Here is a 23,615-nt window from a genome sequence, read left to right on the forward strand (position 1 = left end):
GATTACAGGCCTGCGCCACCACACCTGGCTCATTGTTTGTACTACCCCCCCACCCCTCAACCTATAAATAAGAAGAACCTTAAAGCCTTACCAGCTCTGACCACTGGGGACCACCTAAGCAAAAAGCAATGCGAACACAATCAAGTATGGACGTTTGAAGCAACGAAGCACAAGGCAGACAGCCTTGCTCACCGGTGGGGCCCTGTGATTCAGAAGCATGGAGGAGAATGCGACTTTGTGACCAGCTGTCTCCAGTGGGACTCCTGACCTCGGGTAGCACAGAGCCGCTATCATGGCACAGTGAATTACAGGTCCCCATGCGCACATGGACAGACGGGCTCCGTGAGAATCCCTTCCCATTACACAAAGCAAGGCAGCTGCTGAGGTCAGAGCTGTGATTAACATGCAGAAAGGAGTGAGAAAGGACAAAGTCAGAGTAGAAGGGAAAGGCCCCACCTCAACAACTGGACTTCACTCTCTAAAAAAAAAATATTTTCCCAATGAAATTACCCCTCTGTTCCTGTATGTACAGGTTGTATGGTACAGAATCATCAGGGCCAAATTGTAAAACACAACTGAAACGAATCCTTTATCTCATTCCCAATCCGCCTGACAAGCAATCACCATAACACATCTGGGCACCCAGCGCTGGCTTCATCTCCTTCTTACACAGTGCAGATTAGTCCACATCTGCAGGACTAACGATGGTACACACCATGGGGAGTTGGTCCTTGTACAGAACACATCTTCATTCTTTTTTCATCCCCTCCTTACCTCTCCCACCCCCTCATCTTTAAGAGAAGAAAAACTAGACTTTACCTGACTTCCTGGGCAACTGAGAGAACTAGAACTCTGAAAGCAAGCTAACACCGTATACCCAAGGACTCAGCATTTCCCATCAAGCAAGGCCAAGGTTTGAAGCAACAGTTTTTAGCCAGGTGTGGTAGCACATGCCCACAACCCCTCCATGCTGGGAGGCTGAGACAGGAGGATCACAAGCTCAAGCCCAGCCTTGGGAACCAAGTGGCTTAGTGGGACCCTGTCTCAACATAAAAAGGGGGTGGTGTGGGGTTATAGCTCAGTGTGAAGGCCCAGGTTCAATTCCCAGTACTACCAAAATATAAAAATAAAAATAAAAAAAATTTTAAAAAAAATTATATATATAATCACTAAGTGCAAAGGCTTTGACAGACCAGATTTCAAAGACTGGCTTTACCCCAAGACAAATATATTTATTATGTATCTCAAACATACACTAATAAAGATGGGAAAAAAATATAATAAAGTAAAATTTTTAAAACTAAAAACAAGACTGCCTTTGGCATTTAGTACTGGGTTATTTTTGACAGCTAGCTTTTTTTATTGAACAGAAATAGCATCTCTCTGATAGGGTTTGTATGAGGAGTAAAGGAGATGAGTTGCATAACAATACACAATACGCTACAAGGAATGAAGCACTCAATAGAAAGGTCATTTGTTTAATTAAGAGATTTGATAATTTAAATAAAAATGAACATCATTTAAGACCCACAATTCCACCAGCAAGGTGGTGCATGTCGGTAATCCCAGCACTCAGGAGGCTGAGGCAGGAGAATCACTGTGAGTTGAGCTTGAAGCCAGCCTGGGCTACACAGTGAGTGCAAGGGCCGCCCAAACCACACAGTGAGACCCTGTCTCAAAACAACAACAAAGATCCCCAATTTCTTGGAAGCTTGGGGGCAAAGCTAGGAAGCAGAGGCATAAGATGAGAAGAAAAGACCAAAGCAAGGCAGGAAACCCCTAGGCTGCAAGCCTGGTGCTCAGTGCTGCGCTTCATTCAGCACTCACAGAGGAAGCTGCTGACAGCAAAGCAGCTAGAAGAGTGCTCTGCCCCACCCAATCAGGGTGAGTGGTCATCAGCGGGCCCTGCAGCCCAGTGGACAGGGAGCATTCAGCAGAACAGGAGGAGATTCAGAGATGGGAACACCTGAGAACTAAGGAAGCCTTTTGCTCATCTTACACGCAATGTTCTTCCAATAGAAAAGATATATTCTACCTAGTAACAGACTTCTGGATGATTTGCTTCTAGTTTTATGGATCTGACTGTGTCTCTCAAAGTTTCAAGAGAACGTATGTCTCCACCTATGGGAAGTGGTATAGCTCCACTGCTAGTACTATTCAACCAGCCCATTTTTGTCTAAAAACCCCCAAGGGTTCTGATCGTTCCCTTTCCAAATATTTTTTTAGAACTTCGCACTAGTTAGGGCCAGGGATGTAGCTCAATGGGACTTGCCTAGCATGTTCAAAGCTCTGCATTCAATCCTCAGACAAGATAAAGAACAAAAACACACAAAAATCCATACTATTTAATATACTTGACAATAGGAAAGAGACAGACAGAGAGGGACCAGGAGATGGAAGGAGGGGTTGGGGAGAGGAGGGAAGGAAAAAGAATGCAGATGTGTTATGGACATGCACCAACTCCCCATGAGGACGGTGACCATCATGTACCGCAAACGCACACATTAACAATTTAAAATTAGGGTTACAGCTGTTTACATTCACATTAGACCCATTCGGAATATTAAGCAAGTAAGATTCACACAACCCCGCCTTGTATGATTTTACTTAATTCTATCAGATGTCTAAATACAGGGGGGCTGTTCGGGGGACAACAGCAAATGTACAGAACTTTATACTGAAAAGTCATTTATTTGTTCAAAATGACAATATACAACAAGGATATCCAAAGCTTAACAAATCTGTCTAGGTGGCAAAACATGATGTTAAGCATTTAATAAAGAATTGTAAGAAAGAAGGGCCTAGGGATTTAGCTCAGTGGCACCGTGCCTGCCTTGCAAGCACAAGGTCCTGAGTTCGAACCCCAGTATTGAAAAAAAAAGAATTATAAGAAAGAACTTACCAGTAGAATGAAGAGTTAGTATTCATAGGGAAATATTTTCTTAAAACTAGTTAGCAACGTGGAAGAATTTTTAAAAATATATTTCCAAAGCCAGGGATTTTTCTCCCAGGAAATAAGCCTCGTTCCTCCTGGTAGACCCAGTAAAAAGTACCAGGGAATCATCTGGAAAATGTGAATCACCTCTAAGTGTAACCAGCTTTGTATGTTCATAGGTATTTATTAACAGGAAGGAAGAAAATAATCATTCTCTTCTGCAGACACAAAATGGCTATTATCTTGTGAAACTTGTTTCTCAGCAGTGAAGTTTAATTTATGACATTTATAATTATACCATACAAGGAAAATTTTACTTCAATCCCTTTTTACTGTTCCCCAAGTTTTCCCGTTTCCTGTAGTTAGTCCTAGTATCCTCCTGAGAGGGAGCTAGAACAAAGCAGCACCCAGGCCTCCAATACCGAGGCGCCCCGGGACGTGCAGAGACCTGCCGGACAAGGGGCGTGCATGGGAACCTCGAGCTGTGGGCAGCCTCAGGAACCGCTTCCCAAGAGGTCTGTGCAGAGAGCAAAAATGGGACTTTAAGAGGCTGGCTGTCAAAACATCTGTTGGCAGTGTCTGCTTCTGGGAGCCACTCACAGAAGAAGAAAGCAGTGTGAACAACAATGCTGCCCTGCTTTCCATGTGGCCAGTGCAAGAGTCTACAGGCAGCAGACGCCTTCCGCCAGGGCCCAAGGACGCGGGAATTTTAAATTCTTCATTGAGAGGCCTGGGGGAGGAGCTCAGGGGAAGAGTGTGTGCTTACCAGGCTCAAGGTCCTGGTTTTGGTCCCCAGTGTTAAAAACTGACCAGCCGACAAACAAAAGAAATAAAAAGGAAAAAAAAGAAACTCTTATGAAGGTAGAAAGATTGGAGACATTGAAGATATAGTCTTACTTTTCAGAGACCATTAGGATGTACTGATACACACAAGATAGATTTTTAGAAAATGTCTATTTACCTATATGTACGAATTAAAAAATATAACAAAGTATCAGAAAACATATGCAAGTAATTAAGTCAGTTATGCTGAAACCTCTTGGAAAAGAAAGTGTACAAAAAAGGAGTCTTAGGTGTGAAGAAAGTATCAGCGCATACTTACAATATGCAACAGTTTTAACACATCCACAAACCTGTAGGAAACAGCAACAAGAAAAATGTTTGAGAGGATCTGGCGGGGCGGGGAGAAATGGGCTTGGGAGCTATAGGGCGGAGACTCACACTTTCTCGGAGCTCGTGATCTCCTCCGCGATGTGTCGAACTTTACTTTTCATCCCAGAGCCTTCATCCTGGGGACAAGAGGACACAAAGGAAGCATGAACTCAGGGCGTGCATGGTGGTGCACATGTGTAATCCTAGCACTTGGGAGGCTGAGGCAGGAGAATCGCAGAGGGTTCAAGGCCAGCCTGGACTATAGAGTGAGACCTTGTCTCAAAAAAAAAAATAGCATGAACTCATAAAAGGATAATGGAGATGGCTATTCAACTTTTGGCTCTGATCCTTTAAAATGTTTCCTATTAGCATACAATTCATACTATAGAATGCTCCAAAGGCAAACCCGGAGAATTAGACAGAGATAAACCTGACACAGGGCGGCTGAGAGTCAATGGTGGTGGCATTAACGGGCCATGCAGGGAGCCTAGGCCCTGCCCACGCTCACAGCCTCTCAGGCTTCCCAGGTCACTCTCTAGAAGCTGGGTATTTAGCCAGGTATCCCCGGAGCAAGTCTTAATCTCGGCATTCTGGGAGCCTGAGGCAGGAGGGTTGTGTTCATAAAAATAAAAGAAATTATACATAGTTAACATCCCTTAGGAAGTAGTTTTAGGTACAATCTGATTTACTGATCATGTATCAGTCCTGCCCTAATAACCATGATTATAGCACACACACAATTGGATAATGGTTATTTTTAAAAAGTAATTTAACAGGGCCGGGGATTTAACTCAGTGGTTCCGCCTGCTTTGCAAGCACAAGGTTCCGAGTTCGATTCCCAATACCAAAAAAAACCCAAGTCATTTAACAAATCAACGCTTTTCTATTTATGCTTAGCACGTGGTGGCCAACCCAGGGCTGGATCTCCAGAACCAGCAAGACAGACATCGGCAGGTGTACCTCCCTTTGGGAGGCGGACCCTCATTTCCTCTCCTTTCCCCATGCCCCTTTGGGTAAGGCTGCTCTTTCTCTCTCCACCCTCAGGACTCTGCCCTGAAGGGCCTGTGTCAGAGGGAATGGGGGGGTGGCTGCTCAGAAATCTATGCTTTCCCTAGGGAGATATCGGGGCTCCCCTGCAACAGTGACAGAAACACACACACTGGAGGAAATGCCGCACACCCTGATTCTCTCTCATTTTTCTTCACTTTTTAAAAGTCGGTCAAAGGGGTTGAGTGGGTGTTGCTCTGGCAGATTCGTGCCTGCACACCGCGTGCTTTGCTCATTTCCTGCCTCCATCGCCCTCCTGCCGCCCCCCAAACAGTTGCACCTTTTGGGGGTTCAATGTGTATATTTCGGTCATTCACGTTCCCTGTTCCCTGCCTTTACACTCCCATCCCTTCTTCCTACTTGTTTTGTTTGGTTTGGTTTTTCCGGTACCGGGGATCAAACTTAGGACCTTGTGCTTGCCAGGCAGGTGCGGTTCCACTGTGCTAAATTCCCGGCCCTTGAAGGTATCACAATCCCCAACCTGAAACTATACTACAAAGCTACTGTGATAAAATCAGCATGGTACTGGCAAAAGAACAGACCTGAGGATCAGTGGAATAGATTAGAAGATCCAGAAACAACTCCAGACATGCTCAGCCACCTCATCTTTGACAAAGGAGCCAACCACCATCATTGGAGGAAAGAGAGCCTATTTAATAAATGGTGTTGGAAAAACTGGATCTCAACCTGCCAAAGATTAAAACTAGACCCATCCCTATCACCATGCACTAAACTAAGATCAAAGTGGATTAAAGATCTAAATATTAAGACAGAAACACTAAACCTGCTGGAAGATAAGTTAGGCTGAACTCTTGAAGACATTGGTATAGGAAAAGACTTCATGAACAAAACCTCAGCAGCACGGGAACTAGCAGAAAGAATCAGCAGCTGGAATCTCATCTTATTAAAAAGCTTCTGCACTGCAAAAGAAACCACCAACAGAGCTAACAGACAACCTACAATATGAGAAAAAAATTTTAGCAGCTGTACATCAGACAAAGGACTACTATCTAGAATATAGAAAGAATTGAAAAAATTCAGACCCCCCAAATTCAAGGACCCAATTCAAAAATGGGCATCTGAAATGAAGAGACAGTTCTCAGACAAAGAAGTAAAAGCAGCAAACAAATATATGAAAAAATGTTCAACATCACTTGTCATTCGAGAGATGCAGATGAAAACAACCCTGAGATTCCACCTCACCCCAGAAAGAATGGCTGCTATCAAGAAATCAACCAATAACAAATGCTGGTGGGGTTGTGGGGAGAAAGGAACCCTTCTCCATTGTTGGTGGGAGTGCAGACTGGTGCAACCACTGTGGAAATCAGTATGGAGATACCTCAAAGAACTACGACTAGAGGTCCCATTTGACCCAGCTATTCCCCTGCTGGGGATCTTCCCAAAAGAATTAAAAGAATCATACCACAGTGATATATGTGCACCCATGTTCATAGCGGCACAGTTTGTAATAGCTAAAGCTTAGAAGCAGCCCAAGTGTCCATCAACTGGAAACTGGATAAAGAAGATGTGGTTTTTTTACAAAATGGAGTACTACTCAGCCATAAAGAACAAAAACTAGTCATTTATAGCTAAATGGATGCACATCGAGGCCATACTCTTAAGTGAAATAAATAGGACACACATGTGTAAATACCGAATAGTTTCTCTAGTGTGAGAAACTGATAGTGTAAACAAGGGTTAAAATGATTAAAATGAATAATTGAAAATTTGAAATAGGAAAAAAGGTCCAAAGACAAAGGAGTGAAGGGAGGGGAAGGGGAAAGGAAAAGAGGGAAAGGAAAAACTATGAGAAAAGAAAAAAAAATGGAAATGAAGTCTATGTAAATAGGTAAGGGCGGAGAGGGTGAAAGGTGCACAGGTAATGGGGAAAAAAAATAAGAACCAAGATACATCATGTACAGGGACAAACACCCAATGATAAATGTAAATGAATTGTATACCTAAAATGTACCAATGAAATTAATTTTAAAATAAATAAATAAATAAATAAATAAATAAATAAATAAATAAATTCCTGGCCCTTCCTCTTGTCCAATTAGTCTCCTTTGTACTTGTCACCTTCTGTAGACCCCATGGATCAGGGAGAGCGTGTGCGATTTGCCTTTCTGAGCCTGGCTTGTTTGCTCAACACCACAGTCTCCAGATCCATCCATTTTCATGCCAATGACAGGATTTTGTCCTTCCCTGTCACTGAATAGCACTCCACGGTGTACACCGACCACATTTTCTTTACCTACTTATCCACCGAGGGGCACCCAGGTAGGTTCCATGCCATGCCCACTGGGAACTGTGTCACAATCATCGCAGCTGTGTGGGGGTCCTGGGCCCCCAGCATGTGCACTTCAGTGGCTTCAGGTCACAGCAAGGAGCAGTACAGCTGCACTGCATGGAGCTCTATGTTCAGTTTGCTGAGGGCCCCCACTGACCTCTCTGGTGGCTGTACTGATTTACATTCCCCACAGCCTATAAGCCTTCCTTCCCAAAATCCTCGGCAACACTCATTGTTTTTGCATTCCTTTTTGTTTTTCTTTTGGTTTTTTGAGACAGGGTCTTGCTGTGTGGTTCAGGCTGGCCTCAAACGCACATCGATCCTCCTGCCTCAACCTCCCAAGTGCTGGGATTACCGGGGTGCGCCATCACGCCTAGCATTGTTTTTTGCATTCTGACAATGACAGCCATTCTGACTGGATGAGGTGGAATCTCAGCATGGTTCTGATTTGCACTCGCCCAAACATGATTCTCAAAAAAGGACTAGTACCCAAAATATATAAAGAACTCTGATAACTCCATAGGACCCAAACAACTCAGTTAAAAATGAGAAAAAGAGGCAGGGCGTGGTGGCGCATGCCTGTAATCCTAGCACTTGGGAGACTGACGAAAGAAGATGGCCAGGAATTTGAGATCAGCCTGGACTACACAGTGCATTTAAGGCAGCCTCAACCATATACCAAGATCCTGTCTGCAAAATTAAAAGAAAAAGAAAGAGATAGAGAGATGTGAAGAGATATTTCACCAAAGAGTGTATCAGAATAGCCAAAACAAGTATATGCAAAGTTGTCTGGCATAATTAATTACTATGGAAATGCAAGTTAAAATCACAACAAGACACAACTTCACAACCACAGAATGGCTATAATACAAAAATGAAAAAACACAGGTCTTGGCAAAGAAGTAGAGAAACTGGCACCTTTATGCACTGCTGGTGGAAGGGCATCCCTTACTTCTGTAATTTCATTGGGAATTCTTGCGGTCTCCTAATATCCCCAAGGACAGAATTTGCATTTCTTATCCTCCTTGTTATTCTGAGATCACTTCCAAGAGGAAGGACTGAACACCACCTTTACTCCATCACTGTACTCTCTGAAGTGGGACAGTCTCTTCCATCACTGCACACCCAAGTTACTAAGGGAAACAGCTCTGCTGCCAACTGACTGGCCACCCTCCCGCACTGCCTGACGTCATGGTCAGGGGCCACCAGGCTTGGAGACTCTACTCTGGAGTAGGGCTGAGATGGAGCCGGAAAGTGGGTGCTATGACAGGAAGTTAAAGAAATAGCCCCAGCCTTCCAGAAGCAAAAAAAAGGAGAGCAAATATGCAAATAACTACATACAGGGACAACTCTGAACCTGCTGCTATCTTAAGGAGAAAATAGTCTTCGATCTTCTAAACAATCCAACAAGTACCTCTACACTAGTGTCAGGGCTCAGAAGAAACAACACCCCAAGCCAGGCATGGCAGCACATGCCTGGAATCCCAGCACTCAAGAGGCTGAGGCAGGAAGAATGCAGTGAGTCCCAGCCAGCCAGGGCTACCTAACAAGACCTTGCCTCAAAACAAATCCCCAAAGTGTGAAGCTTTGATCTGTTGTTGACCGCTTTGAATGACAGGAAGCTTTGAGGCCTGTGATGCTACCTTATACATGAGGTCTCTCTAGCCTGCCTTTGTTCGGCCAGGGATGTGGCTCAGTGGTACAGCACTTACCTAGCAGAGGCCAGGGGTTCTGACCACAGCACTGCAAAAAACAAAAAACAAAAAACACCCCACAGACAGCTTCCATAGTGCCACAGTGCAGGGAGGGCTGACTTGGAAGTTTGTTTATTTAACTGAAATGTCTTTCAAACGAAATGCAGTAGCCTAGGCATTCTGTCCTAAACACTCATTAACCCAGGAAAGCTAATTAGGAGAAAATACTAAAAGGCCTCCACCTATTTATACTAAATATATTTTTCTGAAGGCAGCAATTTGAGCAACTTTCATCTGCATAATAACACAATCTGTGTTCATAGAGCAATTTTTTTTTTGAGACAGGGTCTTCACTATGTGATCCTCCTGCCTCAGCCTCCTGGTCCAGGGGTTCCAGGCATGTGCCACCACACCCAGCTCTCCCAGGACTTCTGCCTGCCATGTTCCAAGGTATCAGGCAAAGGTTTACTTGTCACAGAAGCTCCCTCGAGGTTCTTGCCCGCCACTCCCAAAGACAGATGAGTGTCTTGTGCATGAAGTATTCACAGCACCTAACTCAGGGGTGTTCACTGGCTGAAACGTCCTCCTTCCCCCAGGTGTGACTTTACCTCCCCTGCGGCCTTCTGCACACAGTGCGGTGCTGACCCACTGTGCCGTTTCCACTCATGACGAAGCAAAGGTGAACGGGGCACCGTCTCAGAGTCAGGATGAGCGCATTGCTTTGAACATGTGCTGTATGACACGAAAACGCCAACACAGCCTGACTAGTGGGCCGGACTACATGGTAAGGTCCACTCTGATTTCAAAATTCTAAGAACCTAAGTATTTGTTTATCCTCTTAAACTAGGAAAACTAAACACCTAAGTAAAGAAGGATAATTGTTAGAAAATGAATCAATGGATCAAACTAATTTTCAAAGTGGACAGTCAGACACCTAAAAAACAAAACAACTAGTAAGACTGAGACGGGCGTGGTGGCCCACACCTGTAATCCTGGCACTCAGGAGGCTGAGGCAGGAGGATCACCAAGAGTTCCAGGCCAGTCTGAGCAACACAGAGTCAGAACTGTGACTGATTCTGTCCAAGCCAAAGGACAGTGGAAAAACACACCTCCCTGTAAGCCCTCAAAAGAGGCTATATTTGGCATCTCAGCTTTTCAGTTAGTAAAATCCCCACATAAATTATACCACATTTCAAAGCAGACTGCCTGTTAAATAACAGTATCTCCCAAAAGCACACTGCTATAGAAGTTGAAACATGAGCCATAAACACATGAAGTTATTTTGTCAAGGTCTTAAAACAAGTCAAGCAAATCCCAAAACAGAACCTTTGATCTGAAACCCACTTTTATACTCTGATCTCTTGGCAACAGTCCAGCTTTGCAATCTCCTGTGTTCTCTTTTCATATTTGTTCACTACAAGTAATGCTCAGTGAAAATTATGGGTTGTTGTTTTTTTTTCTGGTACTGGGGATCTAACTCAGGACCTTGTGCTTTCAAGGGAGGCAGTGGAACCACTGGGCTAAATCCCCAGCCCTACCTATTCTTTTTAACAGCATTGTTAAAAGATCTCTTCCATCCTACTCTAGGCTTGTAGTAAGAAACAAAGAATGTTTACATTCAGACTGACCTAATGAATATCTTTATCATTAATAAGTTACCCCAAAGATGAGGCACTGCATAATACCCAAGGGCCAATGCTCTCTTTCACAGTTCAGCCTACTATTCATGAGGGAATAGATGATGAGCACTTTTATAAAGACAATTTAAAAGCAGAGTGTGGTGGTGGATGCCTGTAATCTCAGCACTCCAGAGGCTGAGGCAGGATGATCATCTCAAGCTCAAGGCCAGCCTGGGCTACATAATGATTTCAAGGCTAGTGTGAACTACATGGTGAGGCCCTACCCTAAAAAACTTTTTTAATTAAAAAATAAAGATTTGAAAAAGAACAAAGAAGCAAATATACAAAAAAGGTGAATAGGGTGAATATTCTAACCACAAAAAAACAGAATGAACTACATTTCATTTTTATTTTTTATTGTTACCACTACTACTACTACTACTATTGGTTTCTTGAGACAGAGTCTTACTGTGTAGTTCAGGCTGGCCTTGAACTCACTATGCAGCCCAAGCTGGCCTCAAACTCGTGGTGATACTCCTGCCTCAGCCTCCTGAGTGCTGGGATTACAGGCATGCACCACCATTCCTAGAGCTACTACACTTCATTTTTAGAGCAAACATTTATTAGGCATTTAAACAATGAAAAATACATAACTAAAATACTTCTGAGAAGGGGACCACAGGGATTATTAGCATGGCTCCTTTCCCCACCCCAACGTGTTCCACAGACATTGTTCAGCTTCAGCTTCAGTGACTGACACTCCCATTTGTCAGCAGAGGTGGATTTTGGCTGAAATCTCAACTCGGGGGCTGCAGGACGTGCTGCTGCCTGATGTGTCTAGGACCCATTTCTTCACGGGAAATGAGACCATACCAGTCAGGCCCTGTCCTAGGCTACTTCTCTGGCCAAGCATGCCAGCACACGGTGCCCGCAGCAAAGAGATGGGCACAGGCTCTCAGGAGGGCACGGGCGCATGGTCCCCTCGAGACACCATGTTTACCTGAGCAGAAGCAAGCATTTGAGCTCCTGTTTGCTCTTCCTTCCCTCGGAGAGGCAAGTGCGCAGTGATACACAGCCCAGGACACAGTACTGGGATGAACCACACTCTCCAGGATGGGGTGGGTGACTTTAGGTGCAGAGAGAGCCCCGAAGATGAGGTCACGCTGGCTTGAGGCTGACTGCTGTCCTTGGAGACACTCAGGGGCAGAGGCTCGAGCACAGCGCCCCGAAGTGAGGCAGGAGGGAAGAGACACTGCGGCCCGGTCCGGAGTCCAGGAGCGAGGCCTCCTTGCAGGTTCTGGGGTGCAGGGCCTGCTGCAGCTTCCCTTCTGACTTGCACCCCACAGAGCCGGGAGGCAGCGCGTTTCTGCCATCTGAGCCACCCCATTTCGGGGACACTCTGCTTCCCGGACTTACTTTTGTGTCCTATTCTGAGGTGGGATCCAGGGCCTGCGCACGCTGGCAGGGCTGCTTGTTCCTTCTCTAGCCATAGGCACGCTAGCTGGTTGGCGGCAAGCAGGATCTCTCCAACAGCAGACGATGCTGAACAGCCTTTCTCAGCTGGTCAGCCATCGGGGTGTCCCTGCAGCTTTCCCTGTCTCCGACGCACACCTAAGGGGTCAGACCCTGCCGGGCATGCACTTGCTGTCAGGCATTGCCCTGAGCACTGCATAATCAATCATCATCATCACAAGAATCTCAGGAAACAGGAAAGCGTCCACGCTGCTCCCTCCGCTCTCTACTGACGGGGAAGCCATGCAGAAGAGAAACTGAGTTGTTCGAGATCACATAGCTAAGAGGTGGTGGGAACACGGGGCAGTTTGGCTCCAAAGACTCTGTTCTCGCCAGTATGAAAACAGATTACTTAAGAGAAAAGCATTCACCACGTCTGCTCACTGGGTCAGAACCGGCCCAGACAGAGGACCAGTGTGTTCCAGTCCCTTGCTCATCCCCTGCAGAGAGAGGAAGTTCTGAAGAGCACTGAGAATCCCGAAGGGGAAGTGTTTACTACACCGGCACCAGGCAAAACTGGGAAGGCCCACTAGTCAATGCATAGATCCATTTTATTTTTTTCCATGCCAGGGATCGAATTCAGGACCTTGCACTTTCGAGACAAGTGTGGTGCCACTGAGCTAAATCCCCGGTCTAGCACAGGCCCATTTTTACAGATGTAGATTTAACAGGGACATCACAAGTAAGGACATGAAGCAAATGAAAATTGTGCTACTGTTAACAGCAATCTTTATTCTGTTCCTAAAAACAAAAAGTAGCTGAATCTGAAATTCATATCTTTCTTTTCCTTCAAGGAATCTAAGAACTGGTAGCAATATGAGGAATAATCCTACAAGTTTTCATTATCAAAAAAAAAAGCCAGTGGACATTAGAAAAAATAGTTTCTCAAAACTTAGCAAATAATCCCTAGGTAATATTTACATGGAAACATACCATTTTAGGTACTATCATACAGCAGAAATTATGTTTAAATTTGAAAAAATATTTTCTAAGTGTTAAGACCACTCCCTGGGGATTTTGTCCACATTCTGCTGATAAACATTATTCATAAGCATTGCTTTTATTATGGGGGGGTGAGACATGTAGCACAGGCTGATCTCAAACTCAGGGCAATCTTCCTGCCTTAGCTTCTCAAGGCTGGGAGTCACAGGCATGTACCCCAGGATTGCCCTTAAAAATACCAACTCTAAAAACAAAACAAGCACGGTGACAGGCCAACAAGAACAGAGTAGGAATAACCACTTGGTTACCAAAGTGTACCTGCTTCTCCTCCAGCGGCTCTGGCTCCCCTTTACTCGACTCAGAGCTGCCATCTTCCTCGTCGGAGCTGTTGATGACCTCGTCCTCATCAGAGGGCGGGTCGCCAAGGCTGAGGCCAGGATCCCTGTGTCCCTCCTGGGCTGGTCCGGGGCTGCTTCAGAGAAAGCAGGGTGCCTTTAGTAAGAACAAGTGCAGGAACCAACCCACCCCAGCTCCTGTCCTGTGACCTGTGCGGGCCTCAGACTCAGGGATGGAGGGACGGGGCCAGTGACACCTCCTTCCAGCCCCTGTGCAGCTGCCGATCTTCCAAACGCCTTCGGCTTTAAATCCCAACTCTGACACCATCATGGTGATGGAACGGCCAGGGGAAGGCGAGTTTTCAGAGGCTCCCTACACCCTCTGCTGGTGTCCGCCGTAGGCCTGGACCGTCGGGTCCTCTGGGTGCAAACCAGAGGCCGCCAGCAGCAGGCCCTTGACACAGAGGGCGGTGCCCAGGAACAGTGAATGCCGCTGTCCCTTTGGGCCTCAGTGTTTACAGGCAATATCAACAAAAAGCTGCAAGCAAATCTATGAGGACTGGAAGCTAATGATGCTAATTACTAATTAATTACTAATTAATTTGACTACTAATTAATCAACTACGCATGTGCCAACTGGCCGTGTAATCCCAGCACTCGGAGGCTGAGGCAGGAGGATCACCACGAGTTCAAGCCTGGCCCTGGGCTACACAGTGAGTTCAAGGTCAAAGTGAACCACATAATGAGACTGTCTCAAAAAGAAAAGAAAACAAAACAAGAAAAAGGAAAAGGAAAAGGAAAAGGAAATCTAACCCACCAAACCTCTTAAAAACAAAAAACTCCAGGAGTACAGCGCCCAGCAGTCTGCACTGTAAGAGCCCTCGGGTGGTTCTGACCCAGGCTGAAGTCTCCACTCTGCTGCCTGCCCGCCCCATGGAGAACCCACTCTGCAGCCACCACTGCTGTCCCATCTGGAGGGGAATTCCACAGGAAAGTTCCTGAGAACACAAACAAGGCTTCCTACTGTTGGCTGGAAAGACTCAGGAACAGCTGCCTCTAGAAACCACCTTTCTGTTGCCAGTCTGCACGGATGTGTGCAGAGCCGAGAGGAGAGGCAGGCGGTACCAGGTTCAAAGCAAACCGAGGGTCCGAGGACCTGCTCCAGCCAGACAGATGCCCGGCCTGTAGGCCGTGGAGCAGGGCCCGGTGGGGGAGCCACTGCCCAGGCTGTGGGGTGAGCACTTCCACCAGAAACCTCACAGCCCAAGAGAAGTTTCCACTGGCTCTGACACAGCGGAGCACCCAGTCCTCATTCCTCAGCCAGGGGCCACAGGCAGGGTGGCACAGGGATGCTCCCATGGCCTCTTATCACCCACTCAGGTGGACGCCACCTTGTCAGAGCTCCTGGGACAGGGGAGAGTCACACCCTGCGGTGGGGTGGTGTAGAGGAAGGTTTTGAGACAGGGTCGCCCTATGTAACCCAGGCTGACCTTGAACCCCCAGTGATCCTCCTGCCTCAGCCTCCCCAGTTGTTGCCTTGGATTGGCAGGAATAAGTGAGAGCCAGCAAGACGGGGTGAACAGGTCGACAGCAGGTTCTGCCTCAGGGACAGAAGAAAACGGACCCGGACATGGCCTGGTTTTGTGCGGTAGTGAGGATGAGGCTGGAGCTTCCCTCGGGCCAGGAGCGCACTCTGCCCCTGCACACTGTGCCCCACGCAAGGCCTCTGCAGCTCACACCCCAAGACCTCACACGTCCAGTGTCCAGAGCACCAGCATCGCAGGAAAGCGCCCCAGAAAGCAAGGCGAGACCTCAGCCGCCCTGCTGCTGAGTCAGTGTGGGTGTGGGAGAGAATCCCAGGACTGGGTGAGAGCTCCCAGGGATACGGCTTTTACACTGAAAAAAATTTAGTTATCAGTACTGTTGCTATCATTACTGAACCCAGGGCCTTCACACTGGGCTACGTCTCCAGCTGTTTTTTTTTTTAATTCTTTGAGACAGGGTCTTGCTAAGGTGCCAAGCTGTCCAGGATGGGCTTGAACTTTCTTTCTTTTTTGGGATCGAACTCAGGACCTTGCATTTGCAAGTCAGGCATGGCACCACTGAGCTAAATCCCCAGCCCTGGGTTTGAACTTTCAATTCTCTTGCCTCAACCTCCCCAATTTTTTGTTTGTTTTGTCTTTTGTCTTTATCTTGGGGCAGGGTCTAGCTAAATTGCTCAGGCTGTCTTCACACCTATAATTCTCCTGCCTCAGCCTCCTGAGTAGCTAGGATGACAGGGAAGCGCTGCCAGGCCTAGCTTCTAAAACCCACACCAGCCTGGGCTACACACTGAGTTCAAGCCCAGCATGGACTAGATAGCCTGTCTCAAAAAAAAAAAAAAAAAAAAAAAAAAAAAATCAAAAATGTTGTCCCAATCAGCCATCAAAGGACTGTTTTGGACTCCACAGCATAAGAATTTCTGATAATTAGTAAAGCTGCTGTGGCATTGTGAGGAAAGTGGGTTTGCTTTGTCTAGAGAGCTGAAAAGTGCTTCTTGGTCAAACACTTACAAAGCTATAGTTAAGATGGCAATCATGCTGGCTGTGATAGCGCATGCCTGTAATCCCACAACTCAAGAGGCTGAGGCAGGATGGTCACCACGACTTCGAGCCGCCTGAACTACATAGTTCCTATCTCAAAAGACCAAAAACAAACAAACAACAAAAGAAAACAACAACAATAATAACCAAAGAAGGTAATAATCAGTTCACAGTGACATGGATGCTGAAGGAGTTAAAGTACAAAAGTTAGGCCCAGGAAAGGGCCAGGATTCAACCCCAGGGCTGCAAATAGAAGCTTTAAATGTTAAAATAAGCTGGATGGGTCTGGTGGTGTGGCTTGGTGTTACGGTGCGGTGCTCGCCTAGGTGCAGGAGGCCCTGGGTTCAATACCTAGTACTGCAAAAACTAAAAATAAAACAAGGCTCAAAACCTTGAGATCAAAACACACTGCTAAGAAACCGTGAGTGACTTCCGGTGCCAAAACTGCTTGCCTTCCAAGGACCTTCCTGACTCCACCCCAAAGGGTCCACTCGTCTCTCTTCCTGTGCTCTTGCCCCTCAAGGCAAAAACCCAAGAAAACCCAAATCCCTAAGGCTCGCAAACTGCACCCGAATCCCCAGCAGATGCAGAGAAGCCCTTGGGATCTTTTCGCCATTTTTTGACAGTGCAGGAAGCCAAATCAGGGCGTCTCCGGTGGGGACTGAGAGGGCGGGGTGGATGCGGGAGGGGAAACACACTTCGACTCCATGGCCCCAAGTCCAGTCACCAGCAGGATGAGCGACAGACATTAACCAAAACAGAAATAGGCTGCGAGGGATCTCATTTTAAAGGAGAGAAACACCCGATGTGGTGGTGCAGGCCTGTGATCCCAGCATTCGGGAGGCTGAGGCAGAAAGATTGGCCCAAGTTGGAGACCAGCCTGGGCTACACAGTGAGTTCAAAGCCAGCCTGGACAACATAGGGAGACTGTCTCAAAAAATCAAAACAAGGAAAGATAAAGGGTTTGGTAGTATGTCAGTAAGGATGGCACATAGGATCCACATTTGCATGTTCATTTCTAAAACGGAGAATGGAATTCTTTCCCCACATATGTTGAGCAGCTTCCGCATCAAGCTAGATAATTTTAGATTTCTGATACTGAAGCCCGGATCCCTTATTCGCCCGCCGGTCAGGAGTCCAGGCGCCTCTATTCTTTCCACTTCCTCCCACACCAGGAAGATAATACCCAGCACTGTCTGCTTGGCCGGAAAGGGACAGAACATCGTGTTTCTGCCTCATCTCCCTGCCTAGTGAGCTCCTCGGGGAGCTCACAGGGGCCCCACAAAGTCCTGACTCTACTTCCCCAGACCAGCCTTCTTTTTGACAGGGTCTCCCTGTTTTCCAGGCTGTGAACTGTGACGATCCTCCTGGCTCAGCCTCCCAAGGGCTGGAATTATAGGCATGCACATGGCTCCCTAAGGCCCCCCCAAGGCCATCCTTCTCAGTCAGAAGGAGCCCGAGTTCTAGAAAACCAGAGAAAGTGAAGCCAGAAGTCTTCTTGCTGACAGGCAACTGTGCTTCAGCTCCACAGGTCTGGTCCACACACTCGGGCTGCGGACCACATGTTGTCACCCTTCTTAAATCACCTCCTTTTTCCCATATGCTAAAGTCTGTATGCACACAGAACAGCCTCCACCGGAAGTACGTCCGTATTTCTGTTGGGTCAGATGTATGGTGTCAATTCCTTCTTGACAGAACTGTCTTTTGAGAACTATTTAATGCATTTCCTTTAGGAGTTTTCAGGAACAGAAAACCTGCACGGTGCTGAGTCAGGCCTTAACAGTTGCCAGGATTCCACACAAAAACATCCTTGTGAGCCTCTGCTAAATTAAACATTCCAGCCAGGGGAAAGAGAACATGGAGAGCAGAGAGAGGGAAAGAAAGGCAGGATCAACTGAAGAAAATCCCAGAGAACTGTGTTGGCACATGCCTGTAATCCCAGCACTGGGGAGGCTGAGGCAGGAGGATTGCCTTGAGGTCCAGGCCAGCCTGGGCTACATAGGGAGTTCAAGGCCAGCCTGGAATACACAAGGAGACCCTGTCTCAAAACATCCCAAAGAATGTTCCATGTAAGTCCTCCCACACGTGAAGAAGAAGCCGATTCCAATACCCTCACCTTCAGAAATTTCTTTCTCATTCCTAAATCAGAACACGTTTACACATCCAGGACTGTGATCTCTGTTCCTCTGCTTTTTCTTTTTCTTTTTTTTCTTTTTTTTTGGTTTGAGACAGGGTCTTGCTATGTAGTTCAGGCTGGCCTTGAACTCACTATGTAGCCCAGTCTGGGCTCAAATGCAAGTTGATCTTCCTGCCTCAGCTTCTGAAGTGCAGACATTACAGGTGCATACAGCCATGCCTGGCACTTCCTCTGCTTTCTACTCCTGCTCACACACAGCAGGATCTGCTGAGCATTAAAAAGTGGTTAGGGAGGTGGGGATTTAGCTCAGTGGTGCCACTCAAGGTCCTGAGTTCAATCCCCAGCACAAAAAATACTGCAGATAGGTTCTTTTCAAATGCTGTCTCATGACTGCCTGATTATGGGCTTCCTTTAGCTACTTTCATGTTTAACACAGAATGAGTGGAAAAACTATTAACAACTTGAAGACTGGACATCACATGGAAAATTCAGCAATTATTTTAAAAACTAAATTATTTAATAATCTGCCAGGTGTGGGGGGGTGCGTGCCTGTAATCCCAGCACTTGGAACTCTGAGGCAGGAGGATCACCATGAATTAGAGGCCAGCCTGGGCCACACAGTGAGGTCAAGGCCAGCCTGAACTACATAGCAAGACCTAGACTCAAAAAAAAAAATTATTTAATAATCAGTTATAATGATATGCTAACTTAGTATAAAACTGGTTCACAATTTTGACCAGCCAATCATTTCTAGTAGGTTACATCACAAGCTCTTCACTCTGTCCCTTCAGTTTCCTTGTGAAACTGCAAATCAAAAAATCAAATCAATAGCAACAACAAACCATTTCAAGTGCTCTTACTCTCCTCTCGTGTCCTCTTGGGGTCCCCACTGCCCCTCAGCCGGTGTTCTCAGGAGTCTCTGGAGCAGGACACTGCGCTCTTGCTTCAGGGACCCTAGGCACAACAGGCGACCTCCCTGCACACAGAGCCCTTTTCCTCCAGCAGAGCGGAGTCAGGCACGCCCACCACGGTCCTAGGTTCCCACACACGAGACCTTGCATGGTTATCTTAAATCTGTGTGGAGCTTGGGTCACAGAATGTAAATGCTACAGGACAACACAGAGTTTGGGGTCCACTTCTCTGAACTGAACAAACACCAAGTGCAGCAGGTGTGACCCTCTGGAATGAAACCAGGTCCGTGGGTCACCTCCACAGGACTGCTGTCCCCATGGGAACTAACTGCAAGGCGGTGGGAACTAACTGCAAGGCGGTAGGAACTAATGTTCTAGCTAAAGAACGATAGCAGAAACGCTTCCCCACAAGAAGTATGCATACAAACAGTTCATCTTCTTGCCTAGAATTTCTTTTTTTAAGAGTAGGAAACGTTTATTGAGAGAAAGAAAGCTCCTGACTAAGACAGACAGAAGGGGGACCAGAAAGTGGGTTGCCCGCTCACCCCACTTTTCAAAGATGTTATACAGCAAAGCCATGTGGTGAGGTGGGTACAAAGTGGGACAAAACCATGACCAACTGGGTCAATGATTTAGCTCAGTGGTTTCGGTGCCTGCCGCAAAAGCGCAAGGTCCCTAGTTCGATCCCCAGTACCAAAAAAAAAATTTGAATTTGAATTTAAAAAACCCACGACCAACCAGTAAGATTACAAGTACAGTCACCCAGGTAATACTGATTAAATGGGGATCAGATGGGGAAGCAAGTCACTAGCAGGCGTGCAAGGATTTTCAGTAAGGGTGGGGGTCAGGGATATTTCCTGGAAAGGCTGGGTAAAACTTTGGCCCCCCACCCAGGTGATTGATATGTGTTTAGAATGTCAATCACTGCTATTCATCCTAATGGGTGTGGTAGTTTCTTTTCTTTTACAATGGTGGCCTTCAGTGAATGTGTCTTCTCTGTGCTCCATGTTGGCTCCCTGTCTAACTGCCTGTAAGATATCTAATTAACTTACCTATCTGCAATATTCCCCCCTCTGAAGAAGTACCCCTAACTGCTGTAAGGGGCCAAAGGGTGAAGACAAGTGTGGCTACTTCCAGCTGAAGAGGGTCGTAGTTGTGATCAGCAGTCAGAGTTACTCTACAGTGGATCTATCTAAAGCCCTTTGATAGGTGCCAGGCTTTGTCATCTTGGTAGCCGTATAGCTTTGAGTCTGGAAAAGCCAAAGAAACAGTTGAGAATACAGGGGCCAAAGTACAAGGTCAGCAGGATCGTTATGAATATGGCCAAGGGTTTCCACTGCGGGGAACTAGTAAGAGCCTCCCACAGAGGATAAGGAGAAGGTCCAGGGGACTTCGGAATCCAGCATAGAAGTCGTATTGTATAGTTTAGCAGTTATGAGCTGTTTACAAGGTCGATCTGGTGGATCCCAGTAAAAGAAGTCTAGCACATTTATCATTGGTTCCATTTGTATGACTGCTTGGTTTGTTTGTTTTTTGAAACAGGGTCTTGCTGTGCCAGGCTGGCATTGAGCTCACTATGTAGCACAGGCTGGCCTCAAACTCTCGGAAATCCTCCTGCCTCAGCCTCCTGAATGCTGGGATTATAGGTGTGTGCCACCACGCCTGACATTGCCTAGAAACACTTGGTCTAAAAAATTTACCTGAAGGTTAAGCAAATGAACTTTTTTTCCCTCAATGCTGGAGATGAAACCCAGGTTTCACACAAGCTAGGCAAGTGCTCTATCACTGAGCTACATCCTCTGCCTATTTATTTATTTTTACTTACTTACTTATTCAGCTCGCTAGCTAAGCAAGACTAACTCACAGTACTGGTGTTTAAACCCCACAAAGGAATCACAAAGACTAAATCCTCTGCCTTTTTAATTTTTTTATTTCTATTTTGAGGGGGGAGGGTCTTGCTATGTTGCCCAGGCTAGGCTCAAACTTGCCATCCTCCTGCCTCAGCCTGCCAAAGAGCCTGGGATGACAGGTATGCACACACCTTGCCTGGCCTCACATTAATTTTAAGTTAGTGATTTCATTATTTTCATCTCAGTTAAAAAAGCATTAACTTTTTGAGTCAAACTTCTAAACAAAATAGAAATAAATAAAATAATTAAAATATTTACAGGGATAGCACAGTAGGAGTTTGTTACCCAAAAGAGAGAACGAATGAAGAGAAAAGCTGATGACATCAAATGTACATGATTAGCGTTTTACTTTGGTTCATAAATGTCAGAGGTGTTGAGTACCAAGTCTTTAAAAGGAGTAAGCTGGGTTCTATGGCTTCAGAAAACGAGGCCACACAGAGCGCTCCAGGCTTCCTGGAGCAGAGATGCAGAGAGGCTCCCAAGGGCTAGACGAGTGCTTGGGGGGGGGGGGGGTTCTGTACCATTCCCTCCCCAGGGACGAGTTCATTCCCGGGGTCCCCAGGAAACTGCACCCCACTGATGAAAACACAATGAGAAAGCACTTCTGAATACACTTTTCACAGGGAGGCGCGGAAAATGGCTCCAGAAAGCAGTAAGTCATAAGTCCTCAGGAACAAGAGCACTACCCAGGTGCCTGCACCTGTCTCCTGGCATTCTCAGAAAGGTCATGAAGGTCCAACAACAAAGAACACCTGTGCGAGGGGTCTCTGGCCACGGCCACGACCAGAAGAGGCGGTGAACACACTGGGGTTCTTCCCACACTGAGGTACAAACAACCACCCTAAAAATGAGGCAGGGCTGTGCTCGGTGATCCACTGTCTTCCAAAGTGTGCTGGGCTAAAAAGAAACCAGGGCGCAGCATGCTCCGTTTGGAGTAGAAAAAAGGAGCTTGCAGACACACAAAAACGGACAGAAGAAGGTGTCTGTGAAGTGTATGGAAGGCGGGAGATCTTGTTCACGTGGGAAGGGGATGGGGAGGGACACAAAAGCAAAGAGGAGTTCTGTCCACAGGCCAGCTCCACACGAGGAATGCAATCATTACGAACTGCAAACACAGACTCGTAAACAATGAAAACTGAAAAAGCCTTAAACTAGGTGTAAAGGTGCCCACCTGCAACCCCAGCACCCTGGAGGCTGAGGCAGGAGGACTGCTTCAAGTTCAAGGCCAGCCTGAACTACATAGTGAGTTCAAGGCCAGCCTGGATTACAGAGACCCTGTCTCAAAACACAGACACACACAAAACAATAAAAAATAAATATACATAACAACTTACACAAACATATATAAATGTACTGGTATACATGGCAAGATTAAGGAGAAACCAGTAACTATGAACCATTAGGTAAAAGAAAAATTTCTTTACCGTTTCTTAAAAAAAATTGGTTATCACTTGGACCGTTACAGTTTTGAAGGCCGCCACACTGTGCCTCCGCGCCCGGCACTCAGGCGATTTGAAGTCACATCAAAGATGGTCCAGAGCATGTGCACACACACACACACACTTTCATATGTCTACAAGCTTTTGGGGGGATAGTTTATTCCTTCCCAGGGTGATGAGAATTAAAGGCATTCTTGTCCTTTTCTCTGCCCAACACCCATGGTTAGAGGTCTGCATATTTCCAGGGATGCTTTTTAAAAATCTCTTCTAACGCTTAGGTTGCTGAGATACACAGAATATAGCTTTCCTGTGGTCAGCAGGAGTCGGAGAACCATCAGCACAGTCTCCAGGAACGAGTCAAATGGGCGGCCTTCCCGCTAGCTACTGGATGCCTTACAAAGGAAAAGAGCTCACTGGAGACCGATCCAGTGTGCGGGACCAGGATGGAGCCATCACGGCACACAGCGTCATCACCGAGCTGGCCTTGCTGCCCTCCCCCGGGGGCCCTGGTGCTCACAGAGGACCCAAGCCCAAGGTGAGCACAGCGACGGACCTCCTTGACCGTTCGGCTTGGCAAGCCAACCCCGAATAAAATGTTACAGAAATGTGTAACTCATTATCAAGTATCCTAAATAAGCATCAGCTAAAATAATTATATCTCTAATTATCAACAAGTTTGCAGAGCTCTGAGAAATCAGTCCTCAAAATGCTCCTCAAGCCGGACAGGGTAGCATACATCTCCAATCCCAGCACTCAGCAGGCTGAGGCAGGAGGATCACCATGAGTCCAAGGCCAGCCTGGAATACACAGTAAGCCCCTGTATCAAACAAACAAGACAGAAAAATTATATATACATACACTGTATATATACAGTCTATGATTACTTCCTTTTATTTTCCTCCTGAGTGAGACTTTTCTAAACAGGGGTAAAAACTTAAAAAAAGAACTGGGACGCCCATAGGATTATGATGAACAAGGGGGCAGGGACTAGTTACTAAAAAGACAAGAAAAGCCAGGATGTAGCTCAGCGCCAGAGCGCTTGTCTAGCACGTGTGAGGCCCTGGGTCTGATCCAGCACCCCCCCACACACACACTCACACACACACACAC

General features: G+C 46.5%; 1 protein-coding gene across 4 annotated transcripts in view; it reads right to left on the bottom strand.

Annotated features, from left to right (window-relative positions):
* The window catches only part of Fgd6 (FYVE, RhoGEF and PH domain containing 6), a 97,184-nt gene that overhangs the window by 35,766 nt on the left and 37,803 nt on the right, over positions 1–23,615 (bottom strand). For 3 of the 4 annotated variants that reach the window (XR_015443542.1, XR_002395009.2, XM_004844931.4), the window contains exons 3-5: positions 13,510–13,663; positions 4,157–4,224; positions 4,038–4,068 (exon numbers count right to left, since the gene is read on the bottom strand). Coding sequence is in view for 2 of the 4 variants with exons in the window: in XM_004844931.4 (XP_004844988.1) it covers positions 4,038–4,068; positions 4,157–4,224; positions 13,510–13,663 (253 nt within the window). In the remaining 2 variants the exon portion in view is untranslated. The remainder of the gene's footprint in view (positions 1–4,037; positions 4,069–4,156; positions 4,225–13,509; positions 13,664–23,615) is intronic. The other variant, XM_004844932.4, reaches the window with a different exon arrangement.

The sequence above is a fragment of the Heterocephalus glaber genome, unplaced genomic scaffold (genome assembly GCF_053883595.1).
Source record: "Heterocephalus glaber isolate CG9 unplaced genomic scaffold, H.glaber_assembly_v1.0 deba00001572, whole genome shotgun sequence".
Classification (NCBI taxonomy): Eukaryota; Metazoa; Chordata; class Mammalia; order Rodentia; family Bathyergidae; genus Heterocephalus; species Heterocephalus glaber.